Source organism: Geotrypetes seraphini, chromosome 3 (genome assembly GCF_902459505.1).
Source record: "Geotrypetes seraphini chromosome 3, aGeoSer1.1, whole genome shotgun sequence".
NCBI lineage: Eukaryota > Metazoa > Chordata > Amphibia > Gymnophiona > Dermophiidae > Geotrypetes > Geotrypetes seraphini.
Window position 1 is genome coordinate 373779127 of NC_047086.1, and position 27410 is coordinate 373806536.

At 44.6% G+C, this 27410-nt stretch overlaps 1 protein-coding gene across 3 annotated transcripts in view; it reads right to left on the bottom strand.

Moving 5' to 3' along the window:
* Positions 1 to 27410, bottom strand: part of SPTBN1 (spectrin beta, non-erythrocytic 1) — a 569130-nt gene that overhangs the window by 226224 nt on the left and 315496 nt on the right. For all 3 annotated transcript variants that reach the window (XM_033938993.1, XM_033938994.1, XM_033938992.1), the window contains 3 exons: positions 27106 to 27223; positions 25802 to 25960; positions 11210 to 11512 (listed from right to left, as the gene is read on the bottom strand). In XM_033938993.1, the coding sequence (XP_033794884.1) occupies positions 11210 to 11512; positions 25802 to 25960; positions 27106 to 27223 (580 nt within the window). The remainder of the gene's footprint in view (positions 1 to 11209; positions 11513 to 25801; positions 25961 to 27105; positions 27224 to 27410) is intronic.

Below are 27410 nucleotides of genomic sequence, written 5' to 3' on the forward strand. Positions count from 1 at the left end.
CAGAATCCCGGAGCTAGTAGAGTAAGCTCCATTCCTGCTGGGAGATAGAGCAAAACTGAAGTAACAAGAGGAACACCAGGCTTTAAGGCCAACTGTTAATCAGTTCTCTATCTCCACCTGCTGGTCGATGTGAGCTATACCCACTAGTCTGGATTCATCTGCTGCTTTGCTATGGAATGCTGATTACACCATAGAGTGAAGCGGGCAACAGCACTGTGTGGATGGTTTTCTTACAGCATCTATAACAGCTGATACTGGAGCAGAGAGACGGAATTCATTTACTCGTTGGGAGATAGATACTAGGCTGTGAGAGCTAGTGAACGCAGATTTGGGAGACGGAGGAACCTCTAGGTTTGAATGATAAGAGTTGGGAAAATCTGTAGAGGGATGGATTCTGATACTGAGTTGAAGCAGAAGAGGGAACCATGACTGTTTTGACTATCTCGAAGCAATGAGGATCATAACAGCTGGCTCCCATTTAAGTTTGAAAAGAAGTTTTCCTATCAAGGGTATTAGAGGAAACAAGCACAACTCTCCCACCATCTCATTGAGGTTAGCTTGGAGGTCACCCACTAGTGAGAATACCTGCCTGCTTGTCCTGGGATAAAGCAATGTTACTTACCGTAACAGTTGTTATCCAGGGACAGCAGGCAGCTATTCTCATGTCCCATCCACCTCCCCTGGGTTGGCTTCTCTGCTAGCTATCTGAACTGAGGAGACACGCCCGGTGCATCGGGCGGGAAGGCACTCGCGCATGCGCGGTGCGGGCATCTCGAAACTTCTGAAGTTTCTTCAAGCAAGTATGCTTTTGAGACGTCCGCATTGGGGCTCTGTCGGATGACATCACCCACTAGTGAGAATACCTGCCTGCTTGTCCTGGGATAATAAGCTGATATTTTCACTACCCTCAATAGATCACATAAGGCATCAGCCACATAGTCCACTCCCACCAGTAACAGCTGGGAAGGAGGATCAGAGAGCGCACAGCTTGGGTCACACAATTTAGAGTGGCACGCTCAAGCCACAAAGGAGGCTGCTGCAGCAGCCATCATTACCAGAGACAAGGTCTCAAGCTGCCTCTTAAGCAACATATCCAGTCTGCGATCCTCTTGATCCTTAAGCACTACTACCCCCCCCCTCCACCATTGGGGAGGGATGTGTGCTTGGTCACTTGAGACACCAGGGGGGGCCACTTTAGGCAAAGCAAACATTTACTGGAACTTCTGATCCATAGGGTATAGCTTTTGCAGCTTTAAGAGAGCCCTCCAGGTTCTCTCAGTGCTCAGAAATCAGGACATTTGTATCTGGGTCTCTCAACAGAGAATAGTAGGAAGTAGTGCTGCCCGATTCAAATTGATTCACCGATTCATTTCGAGTGAATCGATTTGAATCGATTCAGAACAAAACAAAAACAACAACAGCAAAAAAAAAAAATAAAAAATAAAAAATCGGCCTTCCGATTCACTGTCTGAATCTACCCCCTTGCTCCCTAAAGCAGGATCAGCAGCACTGCCTCTTGCTGGCTGGCGCTGCCACTCCTGCTTTAGAGGGCGAGGGGGGAGGGTCAGTCAGGAAGTGCTGCAGTGTCCGGCTTCCCCCCTGGCCTCCCACACCTCCCTTTGCCTGATAGCAGCCTGTCAAAAGGATTGCGGGTACTTTAGCAATCCTTGCAGGTTGCCATAGGCCTCCGGAGCTGTCATCCCTCTGCCGCGATCCTGCCTCTGACGTCAGAGGAGGGGCGGGACCGCGGCAGAAGGACAGCTCCTGAAGCCTATGGCAACCTGCAAGGATCGCTAAAGTACCCATGATCCTTTCTGTAGGCTGCTCTCTGCTGCAATCAGGTAAAGGGAGGCACCGGAGGCCAGAAGGAACATACAGGCCTTCCGCGGGGAGGGAGGAAAGGAGGGGTTCAAAGAGACGTGTATATGCTGGACTTGAGGGAAGAAATAATGGGTATAAAAACAGAGGAGTGGGAGAGAGATGGTGGATAATGGGATTTAGGGAGGGAAGGAACAGAAAGGGAGAGAAGTTGGACACAAGAGATGTTCTAATTGACAATAAACATACATTTCGCCTACAAATCAGTGCTTTAGTTAAAAACTGTTTTTATAAATTAATGATCAGATCATTGGTCTCCCTTCTTGATGCCAAATCCCTTACAGTACTAATTCACTCCCTTGTAATATCCAAAATGGACTATTGTAATTCTCTACTTAAAGGGATAGATTTAAAAGAAATAAAACGTCTACAATTAATCCAAAACACAGCAATCAAACTCATATCTGGTCCTAAAAAATGTGATCACGTTACTCCATTACTACAAAAAGCTCATTGGCTACCAGTCATATATAGGATATCATATAAAATTGCCCTTTTAACCTTTAAAACAATACAAACACACGCCCCAGCATTCATTGACAGACTTCTAATTCCATATGACCCCCCCAGAGCCCTTAGATCCACCTCTCAGTACACTCTTAATGTCCCATACCTATGGATAATAGATACTCATCGCACCTCAGTGACTGCCCCTATGATTTGGAATTCTCTTCCTATACATATAAGATCTGAACACAATTTACAGAAGTTTAAAAGTAATTTAAAATGTTTTATTTTTAAAGATGCCTTTAATTAACCTTTTGATTTAAGTCCAGCAACTTTTAACCTTTCCCCGTCCTAATGTACTTCCCTTTTATGTACCTTTTCTCGATAAATATTGTAGTTCTCCCCCCCCTTCCTATTGTACCTCCATGGTTTTAATAGTTAAGTACGTTAAAAAATTGTCTGTCTTTTGTACCCCTGTAAATGTTTTAATTATTATTGTACAACGCTTAGTATCTTAGGATAAGCGTTTAATCAAATACATGAATAAACTTGAAACTTGAAGAGATGGTGTGGAGGGGGGGATAGATACTGGATAGGAGGGTAGTTGGGAATAGAAAGGGAGAGATGGTGGACCTTGGGGTGGTGGGGAAGGAGGGAGAGATGCTGGATGAAAAGGTAGTTGAGAAAAGGTGAATCTGTGGATGGAGATGAAAAAAAGGAAAGATGCCAGATCTGCAGGGGAGGGAAGAGACACGAAAGGGGAGGACAGAGATAGAAGATTGATGGTTAGCACGGAGAAAGAAGAAAAGAAGGAAATCCTGGCAAGCAAGTTATCAGAAGACAACCAGAGCCTGGGACCAACAAAATTTGAATATTGACCAGACAACAAAAGGTAGAAAAAAATAATTTTATTTTCTGTTTTGTGATTACAATATGTCAGATTTGAAAAGTGTATCCTGCTAGAGCTTTGTTAGACCGCAAACGTGAGCTAGGATTTAACAGAGAGGAAAAGTCTTTTTTGTTTATTTTGTTTACACAACAGTGCCAGTGTGGTTAGAAGAAGGCAAAGGGCGTGAAGAGGCTTTAAAATAAACCCACCAGGATGTTTTATAAAAACACCCAACTGGGCAGGAAAATCGAATTGAATCGAAAAATCGATTCAATAGGCTGAACCGAATCAAATTTTTTTTCCCTGAATCGGGCAGCACTAGTGGGAAGTAGGTTGAGGGGGATCAATTTTGAGTCGTAGGGCTTTAAACTAGGTAAGTTGGGGGAGGGTACCCACTCACGTACTGATGTGTTTTTTTTTTTTATGTTTTATTAGGATTTTAAATACCGCCTATCAAGGTTATCTAAGCGGTTTTACAATCAGGTACTCAAGCATTTTCCCTATCTGTCCCGGTGGGCTCACAATCTATCTAACGTACCTGGGGCCATGGAGGATTAAGTGACTTGCCTGCGATCACAAGGAGCAGCGTGGGGTTTGAACCCACAACCCCAGGGTGCTGAGGCTGTAGCGTCAACCACTGCGCCACACACTCCTCCGGCGTGGTAAGTAACCATCCTAGCGAGGTAAGTTGCCACTCCATTTCTGAGTCTGAGGTAAGTACACACATGACAAATCGTACTGTAGGAACCACACTAACTCAGGTGGAAAAATCGCCAAGGGGTCCTAACAAACAAAGTATGGAGGGCTATGTACGTTAATGCCCACAGTTTAGGTAATAAAATTCTGGAATTAGAAATGAAAATAAGGAACGCCGACCTAAATGTGGTAGTGATATCCGAGACTGGCTCACGGATTCCCATGGGTGGGATATGGCTATACCGGGATACAACTTACTTCGTCGAGACAGAGAGGGCAAAACAGGGGGAAGGGTAGCACTATACACTAAGGAGGACATCAAAGTTACCAGGATCACGGACGTCAAGTACACCGGGGAATCCCTTTGGGTGAACCTGGCCAGGGGGAATGACAAATGCCTGTATCTTGGAGTTGTATACAGACCTCCAAGACAACAGGAAAACATACATATAGAACTAATTAAAGATATAGAGACCATCACTTTGCGTGGAGACACGGTGTTGTTAGGGGATTTCAATATGCCTGACGCAGATTGGAACAAACATTCCGCTACAACCAGCGGCAGCAAAAGGCTACTAATCTCCATAAAGGGAGCACAACTCAGACAGATGGTATTGGAGCCCACTAGGGATCAGGCGATACTGGACCTGGTACTCGCCAACAGGGAAAGTGTCACAGAGTTTCGTTAGGCGATAAGTTGGCCTCCAGTGACCACAACATGGTGTGGTTTCACCTCAGGAAAGGATTCACTAGATCTAACACATCCACAAAGGTCCTCAACTTTAGGGGCACTAACTTCAAAAACATGGGTGATTTCGTTTATCGGGTGCTGCAAAATCAGGCTGCAACTGATAATGTAGAGGCAATGTGGTCAGCTCTGAAATCTACCCTACACGAAGCAACCAAACTCTACATAAAAACAGTAAGTAAACGGTGGAGGAACAATAAACCTCAGTGGTTCTCTGCGGAGATCTCAGACCTCATAAAAAAGAAGAAAAAAGCATTTATCTCCTGCAAACAATCAGGAAAACGAGAGACCAAAGAAGACTATCTGGCCAAGTCTAGAGCCGTCAAAACAGCAGTCAGAGAGGCCAAATTCCGGATGGAAGAGAATCTAGCAGAGAACATTAAAAAAAAGGGATAAATCCTTCTTCAGGTATATCAGTGACATAAAAAGGAATACGGATGGGATTTTGCGCCTTAAGAAACCAAACGGGAACTATGTAGAATCGGACTCCGATAAAGTCGAACTACTAAATGAATACTTCTGCTCAGTCTTTACCTGCGAGGCGCTGGGATCCGGTCCACAGCTGCAGACAAGGGAAAGCTCGGAAGACCAGTTTCGAGATTTTGAATTTACGTCCAGCAGCGTCTACTACGAACTTTCAAGGCTCAAAGTGAACAAAGCCATGGGACCTGACAAACTACATCCCAGAATGCTTAGAGAGTTGAGTGATGTCCTAGCGGAACCGTTATCCGCGCTCTTCAATCTTTCCCTGAATACAGGAAGTCCCATTGGACTGGAAAACAGCTAACGTCATTCCACTCCACAAAAAGGGATGCAGAACGGAGGCTGAAAACTACAGACCGGTGAGTCTCACATCAATAGTGTGTAAAATTATGGAAACACTAATCAAATACAAATTAGATACGATCCTGAATGACGAGAATCTATGAAACCCCCATCAACATGGATTTACAAAGGGAAGGTCTTGTCAATCCAATCTGATCAGCTTCTTTGACTGGGTAACGAAAAAGCTGGATATGGGGGAGTCCCTGGACGTCGTGTACTTGGACTTCAGTAAGGCTTTTGATAGTGTCCCACACCGCAGGTTATTGAGCAAGATGAGTTCGATGGGATTAGGAGAAACGTTAACTGCATGGGTAAAAGACTGGCTCAGTGGTAGACTTTAAGAGGGCGGTGGTGAACGGTACTCTCTCTGAAATGTCAGAAGTGATCAGTGGAGTGCCGCACGGTTCGGTCTTGGGTCCGATCCTATTTAATATCTTCGTAAGGGACCTGGCTCAAGGGCTTCGAGGGAAAATTGCATTATTCGCCGATGACGCCAAACTATGTAACATAGTAGGCAAAAGCACAGTGCCCAACTGCATGACGCAGGACCTACTCTTACTGGAACATTGGTCCTCAACTTGGCAAGTAAGTTTTAATGCCAAAAAGTGTAAGGTCATGCACCTTGGCAACAGAAATCCATGCAGAACTTACACCCTAAATGGTGAGACCTTAGCAAGAACTACAGCAGAACGGGACTTGGGAGTAATCATTAGCGAAGACATGAAGTCTGACAATCAAGTGGAGAAAGCTTCATCCAAGGCTAGACAAATGATGGGTTGTATCCTAAGAAGCTTCATCAGACGGAAGACCGAAGTTATAATGCCTTTGTTCAGATCCATGGTGAGACCTCATCTGGAATATTGTATACAATTCTGGAGACCGCATTATCAAAAAGATGTGCAGAGAATGCAGTCGGTTCAGCGAATGGCTACCAGGATGGTCTCAGGACTCAAGGATCTCCCGTATGAGGACAGGCTGGGTAAGTTGCAGCTATAGTCACTCGAGGAGCGCAGAGAGAGGAGACATGATTGAGACGTTCAAATATGTCACAGGCCGTATTGAGGTAGAAGAGGATATCTTTTTTCTTAAAGAACCTAAGGCGACAAGAGGACATCCGTTGAAACTCAGGGGTGGGAGATTTCTTAGTGACACCAGGAAGTACTTCTTCACCGAAAGGGTGGTTGATCATTGGAATAGTCTTTCACTGCAGGTAATTCAGGCCAGCAGCACGCTGGACTTTAAGAGAAAATGGGATAAACATGTGGGATCACTTCAGGGAAGAATTTAGGGGGTGGGTCATTATAGTGGGCAGACTTGTTGGGCCATGGCCCTTTTCTGCCGTCATCTTCTATGTTTCTATATCTGGTGGTTAGAATAAAAAACTAGGATTTTTGAAGAAGTCTGAGAACTTATCATTCAAATCGGGAAAAATCCAAGATAGCCCACCACTAGGATTTCCCGCTGAAAAAAACAGCTATAACTCCACCAAAGGACCCAGCAATTTTAGGATTTTGTGGGCAAGGGAACAAGGCTACAATCGAATATAACCTTAAAAACCACAATTTCAGGACCATCCCTGCCCCCCAAAAAACTACCATGGGCTACAACACCCATACTCACAGACCAGATGCTGGGAAGAGGTGCTGCAGTCTGCCACAGGTCCTCTCAAGGTAGCTGGAATGAGAGGACCTCTGGCACCAGGAAAGCTGTTATGTCTGCCTCTTCAGCTGCCAGTCAGATCACAACCAGACTGAGCCTCAACCCCCAAGACTAGAAAGCACAGTTACTTACCGTAACAGGTGTTATCCAGGGACAGCAGGCAGATATTCTTTACGCATGGGTGACGTCACCGACGGAGCCCACGGTACGGACCTTTTTACTAGAAAGTTCTAGTTGGCCGCACCGCGCGTGCGCGAGTGCCTTCCCGCCCGACGGAGGAGAGCGTGGTCCCCAGTTAGTATAAGCCAGCTAAGAAGCCAACCCGGGGAGGAGGGTGGGACGTAAGAATATCTGCCTGCTGTCCCTGGATAACACCTGTTACGGTAAGTAACTGTGCTTTATCCCAGGACAAGCAGGCAGCATATTCTTTACGCATGGGTGACCTCCAAGCTAACAAAGAGGGAGGAGGGATGGTTGGCCATTAGGAAAATAAATTCTGAAGTACAGATTGGCCGAAGTGCCCATCCCGTCTGGAGAAAGCATCCAGACAGTAGTGAGTAGTGAATGTGTGAACTGAGGACCAGGTGGCCGCCTTGCAGATTTCCTCAATGGGTGTGGAACGGAGGAAAGCAACAGAAGCGGCCATAGCTCTTACCCTGTGGGCCGTGACAGCACCGTCTAGTGACCGGCCCGAGCGTAACAGAACGCGATGCAAGCTGCAAGCCAGTTGGATAGCGTCCGTTTAGAGACCGGTCGACCCAAACGATTCGGGTCGAAGGTCAGGAAGAGCTGAGGGGACAAGCGGTGAGCCCTTGTACGATCAAGATAGTAAGCCAGGACACGCTTGCAGTCAAGACTGTGCAATGCCTGTTCTCCGGGATGTGAATGAGGTTTCGGGAAGAAAACAGGCAACACAATGGACTGGTTGAGGTGAAAAGCTGAGACCACCTTTGGAAGGAATTTTGGATGGGTGCGCAGAACCCGAAGGTAAATAAAACGAAAAAAGAACGCGAGCGGGAAGGCAAAAAGAGGATTTCAATCGGAGTTGAAAAACGCACGTCTTCTTCGCTCCGCGGAAACGAAGAAACTGGGGACCACGCTCTCCTCCGTCGGGCGGGAAGGCACTCGCGCACGCGCGGTGCGGCCAACTAGAACTTTCTAGTAAAAAGGTCCGTACCGTGGGCTCCGTCGGTGACGTCACCCATGCGTAAAGAATATGCTGCCTGCTTGTCCTGGGATAATCCAAACTCTGCGAAGAGGGGGGAGGAAAATGCAGCCAAAACTTTTTGCGCTCCGAAGGAATGCAATTGGTTCCTGTACAACCTGCGCTGCACTCCTGATCTAGCCAAGGAGTAAGCAGACAGCAGGGGAAACCTCTGAGGTTCCACAGTTTCAGCACAATGACTGAGCAGAGCAGGTCCCCCGCAGGATCCATCTGTCAGCTGCAGTCTGCTCCTCTCAAGCAGGTACTGGAGCTAAATGGAAACACAAAATTCCACGAAAAACCACAAAAGATAAAAGCAAAACAAAAAAGACCACCAAGCAGATCAAAGTTGCTCCAGCAAGCTTGCTTGCAGAAGTAATAACTGACTGGGGGTCATGGAGAAGGAGAAGGAGGAGGGAGAAGGGGTGAAAAGGAGGAGGTACTGAAAGCGGTGATCAGAATCTGCTACAACAGACTCATGGGAGCAAGACTGCATTGCATTACATTAGTGATTTTTATTCCATTACCTTGCGGTTCAAGGCGGATTACATTAGAGGTTATCTGGACAATTCCAGAAGAGATTACATAGTTGAGCAGTTTACTTTGGGGGATTAAGATACTTTCTGTGGAGTTAGTTTGTCTTAATGTATTTCTTGAATAGTAGGGTGTTAATTTCTTTTCTGAAGGTTTTGTAGTCTGGTGTCGTCATCAATAGATTGGATAATTGGTGGTCAAGTTTCACTGCCTGCATGGCTAGTAGGCCATCGTACATTTTTTTGAGTTTGACGCCTCTTTAGTACAGCATACTATCCCTATTGCACTGGAAAGGACAATTATATGGTAGTTCAAGGGGTAAAGTTAGAGAACCCAGAACCTCTGGTATGTACCTCAGCTTCTCTTCTAATTTTCCTTTTTTTTTTTTTTTTTTAAGAACATCTTTCTGAATCACTGAAAAGTCGAGTTAAACTACACCAACATTTTATTATCTTTTCCACAGTATGTCAAAAATTCTTCCAATCACACTATATGCAAAATTTCCGATACATAACACTGCTTCAAACTCAAGTATCTGAAGAGCCAAGCAAGGCCCAAACTCAACTGAAATCCAGAATAAACACACGAGGGAACAACCAAGTTTGACTGAAACACAGTATAATACTGGTTCAGGAGAATAAGCCAATTAAGGCATTCCCAAGTCAACTGGAGCTCAGATTTAAATTGGCTTATAAAAAAAACACAACTCCAAAGAGGGAACCAGACTCAACTGCGAATGCTAATTAAAAACTAGGTCAGGAGCTGCATTGTGACCTTATGAAACGCATCACAAGGAACTATTTTCTTCCTCTGTCTCTATCCGCCAGTCAATGGGCATAACACACAAGTCCTAGACTGATCTGTTTGGATGACAAGGTGGGGTTTTTGTTTGTTTAACCTATACTGCCATTGACACTATTTTAAGGGATGATGAAGCAGCAGAGCATTCTCAGCAGTGGGTTAAATGAATCCCTTTGCTAAGGGATCATCTAGTATTGCATGCTTACAGTACAGCTCAGAGCTTCTGCCAGGGATAGCTACTGCCTAAAATTAGCCACAAAGACCTGTGGAGAGGCAATTTTTTTCAGTTCAAGGCAGAATTAAGGAACATACAGGTAATTGAGGCCATTAACTTTAAGAGAAAAGAGTTTAATCTCCATTAAACTTTTAAGTTTCAAGCTGCCAGACAGCAAACCTGGCTAGGCAACTTCACCGACAAAACCAGGCAGACCTATGGCGCCTTTCGGAAAGAAATCAAGACCGCTCTATTCAATAGATTTATTTCCCAGCCAGACAACGCCCCCCCCTCCTAAAACCTTTCTCTTTACATTGATACTACACTCTTCACATTTCTCTTTACATTGATACTACACTCTTCACAAATGTATTCTGTTCTTCTCTTGACTATTCAGTGTCTTCCTCACCACCTGTATTCAATAATTCGCTGACCATCCAGCCCCTTTGATGTAAAATGCTTAAGATTATACTGTAACCTATTTGTAACCTGTAAACACTGATTACTCAGTGACTTCCTACTTGTTCTCACCTTGTAATTCGCTGATTGTACAGCTCTCTTTTACTGTAAACCGCCTAAAAGTCGCAAGATTATGACAGTATAGAAAAAATAAAGTTATTATTATTATATAAATAATTGGAAAAATTACAGTAGACTCAGTTATAATTTCTGGTGGAACTCATTATGTCACATATATAAAATGGAAAGAGCAATAGCTATACAACAAGGAAGCTATAAGAAATTTAATAAAATTTGGGAGCCATTAACTTCTTATTGTAATGAGTAAACACCATTTTCTATTGTAATATACACCGTCTAATGATTGGGGGGAGGGGGAGGTATATTTTACATTTTTCTTATTGGGGAAATAATAGAGGAATGATGGGAGGGGAGGGTGGTAATTTTATGTTTTGTAAGATAAATCAGAAAGATTGTCAAGTGATATGTTTAATTGTATTGTTTTATTGTTTGTGCACTTGATGTAAGATTGAAAATGAATAAAGAATTTTGAAAAAAAAAAAAAAAAAGGAATATACAGGTACTGAACTGAGCCCTTTGGTTTGGAGCTGCTTTTTTCTTTTTAACTACGAGACAGAGAATCTATTACCATTCTGCCACCCAGATAATGAAGACTGAGAGATAAAGCTATCTGTGTAAAAGGAGCACTTGAGCATGCCCCAAAAGCCTTCTATGGGCTCCAAGAGAATGGTTCTGAACTAGCACCATGAGGGATGACGACACCTATGGCTGATTAGACTTGTTCATGGAGAAACCTCCATCCTTAAACCCTTATGCCTCATTTTCTGAGCTTACCTTCATTTCATCCATCCAATCCATAATGTACAGCATCTCCTGGAAAACTTTCTGCAGCCCAAGGTTCAGCTCCAGCCGGTGTCGGCGTGCCTTCAACAATTCTAGCAGGTATTCCCAAAGGCGGATTACATTGTCCTTCCTGGCAGTAATGCGTTTGATGTCATGATAGTTCTCAGCCTCAAGTTCTCTTGCCACAGCAACCACTGCTTCTACACGTTCTTCATAGGCCGCAATGTCTGTTTCAATGGCTTCATGCTTTTTAGTGGCAGCTTCCACTGCTGGAAGGTCAAAACCAAAGTTGTCCTACAATGAAACAAAAGAAATCAGCTTAGTAATTTTGTCATTACCACATTTTTGAATCTCAAAGAAAACTAATGCATAACATATTAAGGGGCATTTATTAAACAGTTTGAAATTTAATGAGAAATTTAGTGCAGATTTCTAAATAAATTACAAAAAAACAAGTTTTACTATAGTCAGTAAAGCATGGAAGTTATTAGTAGCAGAAGCATATACCGTATATACTTGAATATAAGTCAATCCGAATATAAGTTGAGACCCCCTTCCCCCCCAAAAAAAAGGAGAAAAAATGGTTGACTTGAATATATGTCGGGCAGTTTAATATTCAAGTGCCCTGCCCTGTCAGGCTCTGCACCCAGCTCCCTTTCTGCCAGGCACTGCACCCAGAACCCTTCCTGTCAGGCTCTGCACCCAGAACCCTTCCTTCCCTCCCCCATCAGACTCGGACCCTCCCTCCCTCCCTCCCAGGCTCTGCACCCTGCCGCCCTCCCTGTTCTAGCCTCATACCTCTACTGCCGATCGTCGGTGGAGGTGCAGCGGGCAGGAGTGAACTTTCCAAGTTCCTGCCCCGCTGTTAACTGGCTGCCTTGAGTGTCTTCAGCTGCTGAGAAGCATGAGCAGCGTGCGATTTAGTGCTTCTGCTCAGTGCTGAGCGACTTCCTTAATGGCTCCTGCGAGAATTTGGGGGAACCATTAAGGAAGCCGCTCAGCACTGAACAGCAGCGCCAAATCGTGCGCCTGATCACGCTTCTCAGCGGCTGAAGATACTCACGGCAGCCAGTTAACAGCGGGGAAGGAACTTGGAAAGTTTCCTCCTGACCGCTGCACCAGCACCGACAATCGGCAGTAGAGGAATGAGGCTAGGACAGGGAGAACAGCAGGGTGCAGAGCCTTGCGGCAGTGGCCCGCAATAATTTTGGAAGGGGGTGTAAAGGCTCGAATATAAACCAGGACCCCCATTTTTGGGCCAATTTTTTGGCCCAAAAATCCCAGTTTATATTCGAGTATATACGGTATATATTTCTAACTGTATAATGTTGGACTGATTTCCTTTCTTATCTCCTGCACTCCCCCCCAAACTATCAAGAACTATCTATGATGAAAACCATTTCACTCAACCTAAATGATATGGTAGTTCAACTTAACTTCCCTCAATAAGCAGTAACATGGCCCTGATCACTCCTCTTAACAGCATAACTACACTCGCTACCTGGAAGGAATGCATCCCCCCAAAAATGTGTAAAGCAAACTACCACTCTTCCCACCTTCCCAAGAGTTTCAACAGGGGAGAAGGAAGCTCCTAGCCCCTCGGGTACTCTCCTCTCCTTCATACTCTTGCCTACTCCTATTTTAAGTAGCTCAGGAATCTTTCAGAGAAAAAGCAAACCCCCTCACTCTGAGGTATCAGATGAAACCAACTGGACCAATACTCTTTCATCCTGCATATCACTCAGGGAGTGAAGGTCACATTTTTGCCTCTGCTGGGAGAGAAGGGGAAAATGGGACTAACACATAACCAGCTTATTTGTGGGTTACTATATATCTGGTGGCTTAAAGCAACTTACAGCGCCTCCTTCGGGTTTTCAAGATATCCACAATGAGTATGCATGAGATAGATTTGAATGTACTGCATCCTCAGTATGCAAATCTTTTTCATACATGTTCGTGACTGACTGAGTGTGCCCTGAGGACTGGGTTGCTAAGCACAGATTTACAGTAATCCATGCGAATATGTTTTCAGGTTGATATACAAAAAGTTTTTATAAGCCACTTTGAGTGGCCCAGTTGGGTACGGATGGAAGTATAATAATTATTAGTAAGCAGATATGCAACTGACAGAGTTAACATACATTTTTGTATTAAAAGATGTTAAATAAATTAATGTTAATACCAATTTATGGTATTTCGGGTTCTGCTCTCCAATGGTTTGAAGGGTTTTTAAAATATTGAACTTATCAGGTTCGTAGCGATGAACAATATGCTATGTCTGGAGTAACACAAGTGGCGTTCCGCAGGGTTCTCCACTTTCTCTCTCACTATTCAATGTTTATTTGGCATCCTTGGGCAATAAACCAACAAGTCTAGGCTTGAAATTATATAGTTAAGCAGATAATATAACAATTGTAGTCCTTATTTCTTCAGAACAGATTAGGGAGTGAAGAGTTTATGTGCATGACAAAAGAGCAGGACTTGGGTGTGATTATATGTGATGATCTTAAGGTGGCCAAACAGGTTGAAAAGATGATGGCGAAAGCTAGAAGGATGCTAGGTTGATAGGCTAGTAGGAAAAAGGAGGTATTGATGCCCCTGTATAAGACTTTGGTGAGACCTCATTTAGAATATTGTGTACAATTCTGGAGGCCGCACCTTTAAAAAGATATAAAAAGGATGGAGTCGGTCCAGAGGAAGGCTACTAAAATGGTATGTGGTCTTTATCATAAGACGTATGGGGATAGACTTAAAGATCTCAATCTGTATACTTTGGAGGAAAGGCGGGAGAGGGGAGATATGAAAGACGTTTAAATACCTACATAATATAAATGCTAATGAGTTGAGTCTCTTTAATTTGAAAAGAAATACTGCAATGAGAGGGCATAGGATGAAGTTAAGAGGTGATAGGCTCTGGAGTAATCTAAGGAAATACTTTTTTACAGAAAGGGTGGTAGATGCATGGAACAGTCTCCCAGAAGAGGTGGTGGAGACAGAGACTGTGTCTGAATTCAAAAGGGCCTGGGATAGGCACGTGGGATCTCTTGGAGAGAGAAAGAGATAATGGTTACTGCGGATGGGCAGACTAGATGGGCCATTTGGCCTTTATCTGCCATCATGTTTCTATGTTTCTATTAATATTGGATACTTGACATTTTGTATCATCTGTATTGTTGAGCAATGGTCAAAAGAATTTAGACTAAAATTAAACTCTAAAAAAACTAAGATTTTTTTGGCAAGTCCAGCTAATACGATTAAAGAAAATTCTTTAATGTTGAAGATTAAAGAAAATTATTTAATGCTGAATTGAATTAATTATTCTATCAGTCCAGTTATTAAAATCTTAGGAGTATATCTTGACCAAAACTTATCATTCAATGTTCAACTTATGCTTTAGTAAAGAAAAGTTTTTCACACTATGGAAGCTTCACACAATTAAATCTTTATTTTGATTTCTTGTCTTTCAGATTGTTTGTGCAAGTCCTTGGTTCTGAGTACTTTAGACTATTGTAAAATCATTAGGAGGATGCGAATTATCCAAAATACAGCTGTGCGCCTAATTTTCAATCTAAAAAAAATCAGAACATGTAACAACATACTATTGAAAGTTGCATTGGCTTCTGGTAGAGGCAAGCATAATTTTTAAATTGGCCTGTATTTGTTATAAAACATACGGTCTTACACCAAGGGCTCCTTTTACTAAGCTGCAGTAGCGTTTTTTAGCGTGCACTGCAGATTAGTGTGCGCTAACCCCCACGCTACGCAGAGAAACTAACGCCAGCTCAAGGGAGGCATTAGCATTTAGCGTGCGCTAAAACCGCTAGCTCAGCTTGTAAAAGGAGCCCCAAATTACCTTTTAGATCATTTTGAACTAGTAGAAAACAGACATTCTTCACAAAACACCATCTTATTTTTTTTTTGCCCTCAATAAAAGGTTTTTTAATAGAACCCTATCCTTTCAGGCAGGACTTTGGAACAAAAGTTTTAGTGGTTTGATCTTAAATTATTCTTCTTACCAGGCCTTTAGGAGATTGTTAAAAACTTATCTGTTTGATAAATATGTATAATCTAGGTAAGTTAATAATTTCTTAATGTTATATTTTATATATATTGTACTGTGTTTTGTGGTGTAAATTCACTGTGTTTTTACAGTTTTACCTCTTATTGTAAACTGCACTGAGGTGCAGGTATTATGGTATATAAATTTATTATTATTATTAACCATTAACTCTAATTTATTAGATGACTGATAGGTGTTTAACACACATTTCTACATTTTATGTTCAAATCTATTTTTTATTAAGTGAATAAGAAAGCAACAAATAACAACTACCACACTGAAAAGGCTAAGCTTCCAAAAATACCCAAATCCGTGCAGTATAAAGTCGTACAAAGCCAACAACCCCCCAACCCCACCCTCCCCCCCCCAAAACAGCCCCCACCCCCACCCCCAACAAACAGAAGCCAAAAGACGTAACTTCCAAATACCAAAGGCCCGTGTTCTGGTGGCCCCCAGCTGACCCAAGGAATCACCCATCCCTCCCTCAACAACCCTAAAGAAGAAAACTAATAAATAGAGGAAAAAGAAAACAAAAAAAAAAAGAAAGAAAGAAAGGGGGAGCGGTGCCCGAACCCAGGAGATGCCTAGAGCCTCAGCCCAGCTAAACCAGAGGATTCAACAGGAGACTACGCCCTCTAGGAGATAAGGAGTCCAAATAAACTCCCCAGACAAGCAAAAAATGACGTCGGCGACGAGGGTGGCCAACAGCCTCACGGGCCTCCCACATGGCCAAATTATGCACCAGCGCTCTCCAGGACCAAAAAGAGGGAGGCTCCGAGACAGTCCAAGATTTCAAAATGCATTTGCGAGCAAGGAGACACACCTTACGACACCAAAGGCTACCCCCTCTAGGAAGACCGCGAAAGGCCCCAGGAAGGTCAAGAACCAGCTGCTCTACAGTACCCACAATAGCACTCACAAATAACCCACGGAAATATCGAGCAATAGCCCTCCAAAAAACCTGTATAGTCCAACAATCCCAAAAGGAGTGAGCGAAAGTATTGGGGGCCCTGCCACATTTCAAGCACAAAGGGGAGTCAATACCTCCCATTTTATGCAATTGGACTTGAGTAAGATAGGCCCTATAAATCACTCTAACATAACACTCACGATACTCCGCCCCCGTAATCAGATGAGGGACCCCACGCACCGCTCGCAAAACATCCCAAGCACCAAGATCTAGACCAAGTTCACGACCCCAGCTTCGCCTAAGCTGCGACACCTCCTTAGTATCCATAAGCTCCAACAAGGCCCTATATAATGCCGACACCGAAGTAAAAGCCACTGCCACCCCATCAAAAAATAACCGAAGACGCACCCCCATCGGGAAAGCAAGGCGATCCTGCGGAAGAGAAAGAATATAATGCTTAACCTGCGGGAGGTCACGTGATGTGTTGAGCCGAGTGAGACGTGCCTTACTCGTGCTCCGGGGCCCCGAATCTCTCCACTCCTTACGCTTCTTTTGTGTTGGCCCGCGCATTCCCGGACCTCTGGGACCGTGCATGGATCGGTTCGTGCAGCAACCTAGCCCGGTCATGAGCAGTAAGCCGAGTCGTGCTGCTAAGGAAAGGGAGACTCGTTCGGCGCGGTCTGACTCTAAAATGGCGGCGGGGGACTTGGGTTCCGCGCTTCCCTTGTCAGAGGCCCATATCGCAGCGCTGTCGGCTTCGGTGGTTAGAGCTCTTGACTCGCGATTTGACCACCTGTCTAGCCAGCTCACCTCGCTTGAAGCTCTGCTGGGGGAGACTACCAGGCGCACGGGGGAACTGGAGAGCCGCGTCTCGGGAGTTGAAGACACGTGTGCGGCCTCCGCTATCGATTTGACCTCCATGAAGGCGCAGCTTCAGCGCCAGGCCGACAAGCTGGAGGACCTCGAGAATCGCTCGAGGCGGGACAACTTGCGCCTGGTGGGTCTCCCCGAGACGGTCCCCGATGCCAGACTGCTTTCCACCTTGGAGTCCTGGCTGCAAACGGCACTGCCGCTTCCATCTGGCGTGGGACCGCTGCGGCTGGACCGTGCACACCGCCTGGGCCGGCGCTCTGATGATCGAGAGCGGGCTCGAGTAACTATTTGCAAGATTCACAACTCGGCTGTTAAAGCTGAATTAATGCGGCAGTACCGGCTGAAGAGGAATACTCTTTCTTTTGAAGACGTCCCGGTGCGCCTGTTCCAGGACTACTCCCCCGCGCTACAGGAACGCCGGAGGCGCTTCTCCCCTGTGTGTTCGGCTCTCTACGACCGAAAACTGCGATTCCAGCTTCTTTACCCGGCGCAGCTCAAGATCTGGACCCCTTCGGGATGGCGAATGTTCCACTCAGCGGAAGCCGCGCAAACCTACCTGGATGAGTTACCCGGTGAAGCAGGGCCTTCTTCGGCCCCCTGAGTCTTCCTGTCCTGGTTGCTGCGCTGACCTAGCACTTTCCACTGGAGAGCTCTTCCCTTGGTCTGCGGGACCCAGCTTTGTGACTCTGGGATGGATCCCTATTTCTATTTGGCTCTTTTGGCATTTTGGTCCCTGTTGGAGTGTTCACTCTCCCTTGCCTTTGTTTTGTTTATCCCTTTGAGTCTGTACACTTTTCCATTGCTTTACCTTTTTGACTTTTGCTGTCATCGCGGCCTTGCATCCCCTGCCCTGCACTTTGGATGGACCCGGTTCTGCCTGCTTCTTGGTAGCTTGACCACTGTGCTTGTTTGGAGCTTTTGCGGGCCACCTGTCGGGGAGCGACGCCCAGGGGGCCCCCGCTGTACCTTTGGTTTAAGCACATTGAGGCGAGGGCGGGCAGCCACCCTAGCTTGGCCTATGAAGGGCTCCATTTCTGGAGGGTTTCCTGTGATGCCTGCTGACCCCCCCCCCCTTTTTTCTTTTGTGGGTTCTTGGGTGTCAGCTCCTTGCTTGCATTGCTTATGGGGTCCGCTGTGGCTTTGGGTCTCCAGTGTGTGTGTGTATGTTTGGTTTGCCTGTTTTGGGGAAAGACTGTTTGTTTCTTTGGTTTGCAAGGCCTTTGCATGGTTTATGGTTCGCTTGTTGGGCTACTGCTGCACTGTTTGGAAGTGGGGGGGGGGCTTTAGTACTGGCGGTTGGCGGGCTTCTCTGTTCCCCTGGTTTCACAGCCCTGCCACATTTTGGGCCCTAGTTTCTCCTGGTTTTGGTGGGGTTTGTTTGGATGATTGGATGAGTGTTGTAGTACCTGGGGTGCGTATGATGGGAGTGGGATTGGGGGGATTGGGGGCCCCGTTCACATCCTTGTGTGACTCTTTTCTGTTCCCTTTTGTGGAGCAGAATTTCCAAGGGGGTGGGAGTTGGGATGGGTTGGGTAGTTAAGGGGTCTTGGGATAGGGTGGGTTGGGTTGGGTTTGGGGGGTGGGGGGTCCACCTTCCAATTGTATTTCTTCTATTACCTTCTAGAAGGTGTTACTTGGTTCTTTTTTGGGGGTGGGTTGGGGTGGTTGGCTTTGGGAATTGTTGGGGTGGGTTCATGGGGGTGGGGGGTCCTCCTTCGGTATATTTGCTCAATAAGTTTGATACGTTTTATTGTTGGTCTTTTCTGTCCCCTACAATTATTTGGCGATTCTTACTGCTCTGGGGGAGGCTGGGCCCTTGGGGTAGTTTTCACTTGCTTTTCCTTTTCTGGCACTGTTTCCTTCCTGTTTTTCTACTATGAGTACCCCTTTTAGAATTGCCTCTTGGAATGTTGGGGGGATCACGTCGCCTGTCAAGAGATCCAAAATACTTGTTGCTCTACAACGCTACCGGACTGACATTGCTTGTTTACAGGAAACTAGATTGACTGATGCAGAACATCTTAAGTTACGTCGATCCTGGGTGGGGGAGGTGTTTTTTGCTTCCTCTTCGGGTCGTCATGGGGGCATAGCAGTGCTGGTCCGTAAGTCTTCGCCAATAGGTGTCCGGGTTCTTGATAAGTCGTCTGACGGTCGCTTCTTGCTTCTTCGCCTTACTTTGGGTGGTCGCTCCTATCTTTTCCTTGTGGTTTATGGCCCTAATTCTGGAGAATCAGCCTTTTTACAGCGGTTGCTTCAGCTTCGTTCTCGCTTTCCTGATGACCCGCTGCTTCTTTTGGGTGATTTTAATTTGGTGATGCATCCCGATCAGGATAAATCTAGCTCTTCTGCCTCTTCTTTGGGTTCTAAAGGTCATCTCCTTTCTAATTTCTGTGACTCCCTTTCGATTGTAGACCCGTGGCGTCTTCTACACCCTGAGGTTCGTGACTATACCCATCTCTCTCGTGCCCATGGCACTTGGTCCCGTCTCGATTATATTTTCTTGTCCTCTTCTCTTTTTCCTTCTGTTCACTCGGCGGAGCTTGGCCCTTTGTCTATCTCGGATCATGCCCCGATTTGGGTTGATGTTGTCTTGGATCCTACGTACCTCCGCGCACCGTCCTGGCGGTTCCCCTTTTACCTTGCTAAGGATGAGGACTTTCGTGCTTTTTTGCAGACTCAATGGGACGATTATTCGACAAATAATGCTCCCCACATGGATGATCCTATCTTGTTTTGGGAGGCTGGGAAGGCGGTGATTCGGGGACATATCATTTCATTTTTATGTGCTCGTCATAAGCGTATTAATCAGGGGATCGTTACTCTGGAACGGGCTTTACGTCTGGCAAAGCGGTCCTTTTCTCTTCACCCTTCTCCGGAGACTCGAGACTGCTATTTATCTACTCAGGTGGCCCTGAACTCCCTTCTCCATTCTCGTTCCCAAAAATGTAAAGCCTTTTATCATCATCGTTTCCTTCGTTACGGTAACAAACCCGGCCGTCTTATGGCTCGTTTGGTTAACGCTGCGACTGGCAGGAAGCCGATTTTATCTATGCGTACCCAGGGCGGCGGTGTGGTGTCTCGGACTTCCGAGATCTCTGGGGTTTTATTTGATTTCTTCAGTCGGTTATATGAAGCTCCGGAAGACGCTTCTTTGGATATGATGTCGGACTATCTTCACTCTTCTGGGTTGCCTCGTCTGTCAGCGGCTGCGATTGCCTCTCTTAATAGTCCGTTTAGGGCGGTTGAATTGGAGTCTGCTATTAAATCGCTCCGCTCTGATCGGGCTCCGGGCCCGGATGGGTTCTCGGGTGATTTCTATCGGCTCCTTTCTCCAACACTTTATGGACCTTTATTGGCATATTTTAATGCAGCTGTTGCCCGTGGTTCTTTTCCACGTTTTGCCAATGAGGCCCTTATTACCTTACTCTTGAAGCCTGGTAAGACTGCGGATTTGCCGGAATCATATCGTCCCATTTCCTTGATCAATGTAGATCTAAAACTTTTTGCTCGTATGTTGGCTGATCGTCTTGCTCCTCATTTACCGCTGCTTATCCATGAGGATCAGGTGGGTTTTGTTCGGGGCCGCCAGTCCGTACATAATGTCCGCAAGGTACTTCTTGCTCTTTCTCAGTGTCAATCTTTTCAGATTCCGACCTTGTTTGTCAGCCTTGATGCCTCTAAGGCGTTTGATAGCATTCACTGGTCCTTCTTGTTTCGTACCTTGGAATATGTGGGGCTCGGGGGGTTCTTTCTAGATGCTGTGCGTTCCCTCTATTCCAATCCCTTGGCTTCCTTGCTTGTTAATGGGACTTGTACTGACTCTTTCCCTATTCTTCGTGGCACCCGTCAGGGATGCCCTCTTTCCCCTCTTTTGTTCCTTCTTTCTTTGGAACCGTTGTTATGCACTCTTCGGGGGTTCGCGGAGGTCCGAGGTCTCTCGGTTGGTGACTTCGAACTTAAGACTCTGGCGTACGCGGATGATATGTTTTTAATTCTTACCCGACCTGAAGATTCTCTCCCGGCGGCTCTGGATCTCATCTCTGAATTTGGTTTTTATTCTGGGCTGTCTCTCAACTTTGATAAATCCTTGGCCTTATCTTTTCCGCCGGATTTGCGCACATCGTGGAGGGGTGTTTTCCCACTTCGTTGGGCTGACTCTTCTTTGCGGTACTTGGGGGTTAATATTCCGCTGGACTTATCTAGTTTGTACCGGCTGAATGTGACCCCTCTGTTTCAGACGTTACAGAATAGGTTGCACCTTTGGGAGTCTCTTCCTTTCTCACTTTTGGGTCGAGTACACCTGTATAACATGCTTCTGGTCCCCTGTTGGCTTTATGTTTTTCAGGTCCTTCCCCTTTATTTGACGTCTCGTGACGAGCGCCGGTTGGAACGACTGGTTCAGAAATTTCTTTGGGCCGGTAAGAGGCCTCGCTTGCCTTATAAGCGGGCGGCGACTCCCTGGTATAGGGGTGGCTTGGGATTGTTGAATCTCCGCTATTTGACAGTTGGTTGTGGAATGAGGCATATTAATGATCTCTTTAGGGGTACTTCAGCATTTACTAACTCAGCTCTGGAACTTTCTTGCTTTTCTTCTACTCATTTTAGTGCCTATCTTCATTCTACTCCTTCTCTTGCACCTGAGTCTCTTTCTATGAAAGTTCTACATCGACCCTTACGGAAGGTTTGGCGTTGGGTCTGTAAATTTCACACTCTTTCTCCTTCTGTCTCTCCCTTCCTTCCTATTCGTTTTAATGGTTCTTTCTTACCTGGGATTGATGGACCGAGTTTTGCTCGATGGGAAACAAAGGGCATTCAATATCTATTTCACTTGGTTACTGATGAAGGCGCCCCTAAATCTTTTGCTCAGTTGCGAACTGAATTTGATCTCCCTCCTACTGACTATTTTGCTTACATGCAAATCCATCATTATATCTCTTCCTTGCCATCTAGCTCCTTGCAGGCTGCCTGTCATGAGACTTTGTCTACGGCCTTTACCTTTGGTTCTCAGCTGCCGGTCCCCCTCACGTTTCATCACCGCCACTTGAAGGATGAATGCCCTTTGTTTGACCATACTAAGTTGCGTGATGCTTGGTCCGGTGATCTTGCTGTTGATTTGCCTTCTGACATCCTCCTTCAGGCTGTTCGTAGACTACCTGCTTTTCGTAAATATACTACCTTTTGGGAGCAGCATTTTAAATTGGTTTTTCGTTTGTATGTTTCTCCTAAAAGGGCATATTTGGCTCACTTCCGTCCCCATGCAGCCTGCCTTCGTTGTCAGGCTCCGGAGGCCAGCTTGGGCCACATGTTTTGGACTTGTCCTCAGATACAACCTTTTTGGACTGCTATATTTGCTTTTGTGGAGAGTCTTTGGCATGTAACTGTTCGCAGTTCCCCTTTGATTTTATTTGGGATTGTTCCTCACTACTTTCCACGCTCCAAGGGAGTTGCTGCTTTCCTCAAGTGGGCTATCCTGATTGCACTGAAATGCATCCTGCTCAACTGGCTTGCAGCTGAGGCTCCGGACTATGCCCTTTGGAGGAGTCGCATGATTTCTCTTTTGATGTGGGAGCGCAGGGATGTGACTGACTTGTCTTCTCGTCAAGGTCGTCTTTTCCAGACCACTTGGGAACCTTTCTGGAATACTTTGACCCCTCTGGCTCGTAGCCGGATACTTAACTGAAGCTTTGTCTGTACATACCCTTTTGTACTCTTTTGTATGGTTTGTTACTTAGATTCTTTGTTACTTTGTGTTTCGAAGGAGGACCCAGGGGTGGGTACGATGGGGGGGGGGGTTTGGGGGGGGTTGGGGGGGGGACTGGTTCTTTTGGGGACTATTTAAAATTTTGAGCTGGTTCTGTACTTTTGTGTCATCTTGCTGTGTTTATGATTGCTCAATAAAATATATTTGACCATAATGCTTAACCTGCCAATAGGCAAAAATATCTCCCCAACCCCCACCCAATCGATCCCTCAAAGCGTCCAAAGGCTGCAGACCGCCCTCCTCCGTCAACAGATGTTCCAAAAGATGAAAGCCGCGGGCCGCCCAGTCGAGAAAAGCCTGGCTATCCCGGCCTGGCGCAAAGGCCAAATTCCCCCGTAGGGGAAGTTGATTCGACACCCTCGGGTCCCCTCCCAGTCTGCCGACCAAGCTCTCCCACACAGCACGCATAGACTTCAAAGAAACACACGCACGGAACTCCGGGGGAAGATCCGTAGCGGGCAAGTGTAAGAGACTGTTCAAGGTATGAGGAGCATAGAAGGCCCGTTCAAAATCCAACGGAGTATACTGATGTTCATCCAGGAGCCAGTCTTTCAAATGGCGCAGCAAACAGGCCTCATTATAAAGGCCAAAATCCGGAAGTCCCAGTCCTCCCTGTCGCCAACCTCCCACCAAATAGGATAACCGAACCTTCGGTTTGCGCGAATTCCAACAGAAACGGGACAGCAAACGATATAAACCGTTGACATCCTTTTTCAACAAACGAAGCGGCAACGTCTGCATCACATACAGCCATCGCGGAAAAATCACCATGCGAACCAAAGAGATGCGGCCCAACAGGGTCAGAGGGAGGCCCTCCCAGGCCTCCAGCTGGACCTTAGTATCAGCCAAAAGCTTGGGAATATTAAGCGAATAAAGCTGAGTCGTGGAAACCGAAATGTAGACCCCCAAATATCGAAAGGAGCCCTGGGCCCAGCGTAAAGGAAAAGAGGCGCCCCACCGAACCTGCAGTTCCTGTGAGGACGGCAAGGCCTCAGATTTAAGCAAATTCAAACGGAAGCCTGCATAATCCCCATACTCTCTCATGGTCTCCAAAAGAGCACATTTCTACATTTTAATAAATGAGCCCTTATGTGTATGCCAGTTTAATAATAATAATAATTTTTATTCTTATATACCGCCAAAGCCATGGAAGTTCGAGACGGTTTACAGCAAGAAGCACTGGACAATCAGCAAAGAGGTTACAATCAAAGTCAACAGTATAATCTTACATAATGAAAGAATTGGAAAGCTATATAGTTCTTAGCAGAGCTGTGTAGATTCTTAGTTTACAAATCAATTGAACAAACTCGTTTTTACCAATTTTCTAAAATTGAAGTAGGATGAGGAGAGCGTGATAAAGTTACCAAGCCAATCGTTCCATTTGTCTGCCTGGAAGGCAAGAGTTCTGTCCAAGAATCTTTTGTAGTGGCAGGCTTTTATTGTCGGATAGGTGAACAGATGTATTCTTCGTGTGGGCCTAAAAGAACTTGCCAGATTAAAATGGGAAACTAGGTAAGTGGGGGCCAGACCAAATATTGATTTATAACACAGACAAGAGAACTTAAACAGGATTCGCGCCTCCAGGGGCAGCCAATGGAATTTTTGATAATAGGGGCTTATGTGTTCCCATTTCTTCAGCCCAAAAATTAGTCGAACTGCCAAATTTTGAATGACTCTGAGTCTTAGAATGGTTTTTTTTAAGCATCCCAAGTAAATGATGTTGTAATAATCAAGCAAGCTTAGGATGGAATATTGAACCAGTAAGCGGAAGGATGTTGCATCAAAGTATTTTCTGATGGTTCTGAGTTTCCATAGTTCCGAAAAGCATTTTTTAACCATTAAATTTGTGTGAGCATTTAGAGTGAGGTGGCGGTTCAGGGTGACTCCCAGGATTTCAATGGAGTGGTCAATTTTGTCGTTAGGGCTTGCAAGGAAAATTTGGTTTTGTCAGTGTTGAGCTTCAATTTGAATTCAGTCATCCATAGTTCAATTTGCTTTAGAATGGATGATAGATGAATCTTAGTTTCGGGGGTCAGAGTAGTAAGGGGAATAACAATGGTGATGTCATCAGCATAGATATAAAATTTAACTTTTAAGCTTTGTAGTAAGTTCCCCAATGAGGCAAGGTAGATGTTGAACAATGTAGGGGAAAGAGGAGAGCCTTGCGGGACTCCACAAGAGTTTACCCAACTAAAGGATTTTTTATTGTCACTATAGACTTGATATGACCTTTTGCTCAAAAAACCCCAAAACCATTTTAACATGTTATCTTGCTCACTGGAAAACAATCTGATCTAATATTCTTGAATGAACAGAAAATAAAAAGCCAAATAAATCTACACTAAATCTGCTGTTATTTCTTTATATAACCAAACACTGGCCAACAGAAACACGCACTACATTGACATGGTTTATGGTTTTCTCTCATTGGCTATTCTGGATAGGAGTGATAGACCTAACACACATACAAATACTGCCCAATAAGATGTGCTTGATAAAACATGCATTTTAGGTAGAGTACGCATGTCAATCAACAAATTAACAGCTGTTAAGCTGATTAACATTAATTTTTAAACATAAATCTATGACGCAAACAACAAATGGCAAAGAATTGTGAAAGTCCATAAATTATCTGAAAATGAACCTTTTCTGTGCACATCCTCTATAACAAGTGTTTTACTTTTGCTCTCTTCTTAAGACCAATTCTAATGGCTTTTATTTTCAGTCTTTCATGTTCAAGCATGTGTATGATGATTTCACTGCATGTATATGAAGAGTTCACTCAAATTCCCAGTCATACATTATAATATGTGCAGTACAGGAAATGTGAAGGCTGCGGGTACATGTTTTTCTAAAGTTGCCCACAGGTTCTTCTATTTAAAAATGATCCCCAGATTGATGGAGAAAGCCAACCTAGCACTTGCTATACTTGATACAGTAATGCAATATAGCACTTGTAATTATAGCAGTAAACAGCACCTGAGAAACAAGCCGTTGATTCTCACTGAGCCACGTTTCCCTCATAGCTGCCTTGCGATCAAATCGACGAGCAAGTTGTTCCAGTTTCTCTTGTCGTATGAGCTCAGTTCGCAGTGCCAGTTCTCTTTCATGTTCAGCTTTTTCCAGTCTTTCCCAGGCCTACATCAAAGAACAGCTTTTGACTCAGTTATACAGCTGTCAGGAACACACCACATACTTTAGTAAACAAAATAGAAGAGTTACTACTCAGTTATTATTTGTCTCAGTGGTCATTCTGTGGGTGCAGGGTGCAAACTTTCATTCAGTCAAGGGAGGGGTACTCTTGGTTGAAATTGGCTGCCTCTCTCTTTCAATAATTGACATTTGATATTTGTCCAGCATCATAAAACTCACATCAGGCTTTTTTTTTTGTAACCAATGTCATATAAATAAATTTAATTATGAATACTTAGCTTCCTTTATTTATTTGTCCCCATATTTTTACCAATAACTTTAAGAAGTCAAAAGATATCAGGAGAAGGCAGTACAAGGATGCAACTCTTCGCTACAACTTTTAGCCAACAGTGGCCAAGGAATATATAAAATGGACAGCCTGGTCCTGGACCATGTGAAAGAGACACTAGGTCCAATATGCTATAGCATATTGCTACCAAATTAGGCAATCTATTTTAAAAATAAGAAAAACAAAAAGACCTCCAAGGAACTCAATTTTTAATGCATTGGTAATACAAACTTTAACTTCAGCTAGAAAGAAATTTAAATAAAGTCAAAAACTGTATTCTGTGTTTGCAAAATCATCATAAATCAATTCCCATAGAACACATATCCACCTGTGTTACACATCTTTCTGAATCACAGAATAGTCGAGTTAAACTACATCAACATTTTGTTATCTTTTCCACAGTATGTCAAAAATTCTTCCAATTAATCACATTATATGCAAAATTGCCCTGATACATAACAGATGTGAAATTGCTTCAAACTCAAGTATCTGAAGAACTAACTGAGAACTAATTGGTGGGAACTTAAGGAAGCTGGGGGAGTTGTAGTTCTCCTTGCTCTCCCTGACTCCATTCGCATTAACAGCTGCACTGGGAATTTCAAGCATGGCAAGAAAACAGCTTCAAATCTAACAGTTTGAAGACATTAGTCCGAAAAGAAAGACCTCTGTTTGACTTATTACTGCTTAACTAGCTAGAAAACTTTCCATTGTACATGTTCTGGTACTGCCTACCCATTAATACACAGAGTTCCTTTAACTAATATTAACACATGAAATAAGATGGAAAAATGAACTTCTTCACCTTATTTATATCTGAGATGAGTTTGCCCTCCCTCGGCATGTACACTTTCTGATTATTAGCTCTCATTTTACTCTGGATGGTAAAGAGCAGGACTTCCAAGTTTCCTTTTTCTGTAAATCTAAAGATGAATAAAACAAATCAGACATATTAGAAGGGACAGCATTACATATCTATCAGATGACAGAAAAAAAGTCACCAGATTTAACAAGGCATCAAACAGGAAGATAGAAGCATTGGTTCACTAAAGCCCATGCTCCAGCGCAATAAAACAGTAAGTCAAATTAGGTATCATTAGAATTGGAGCT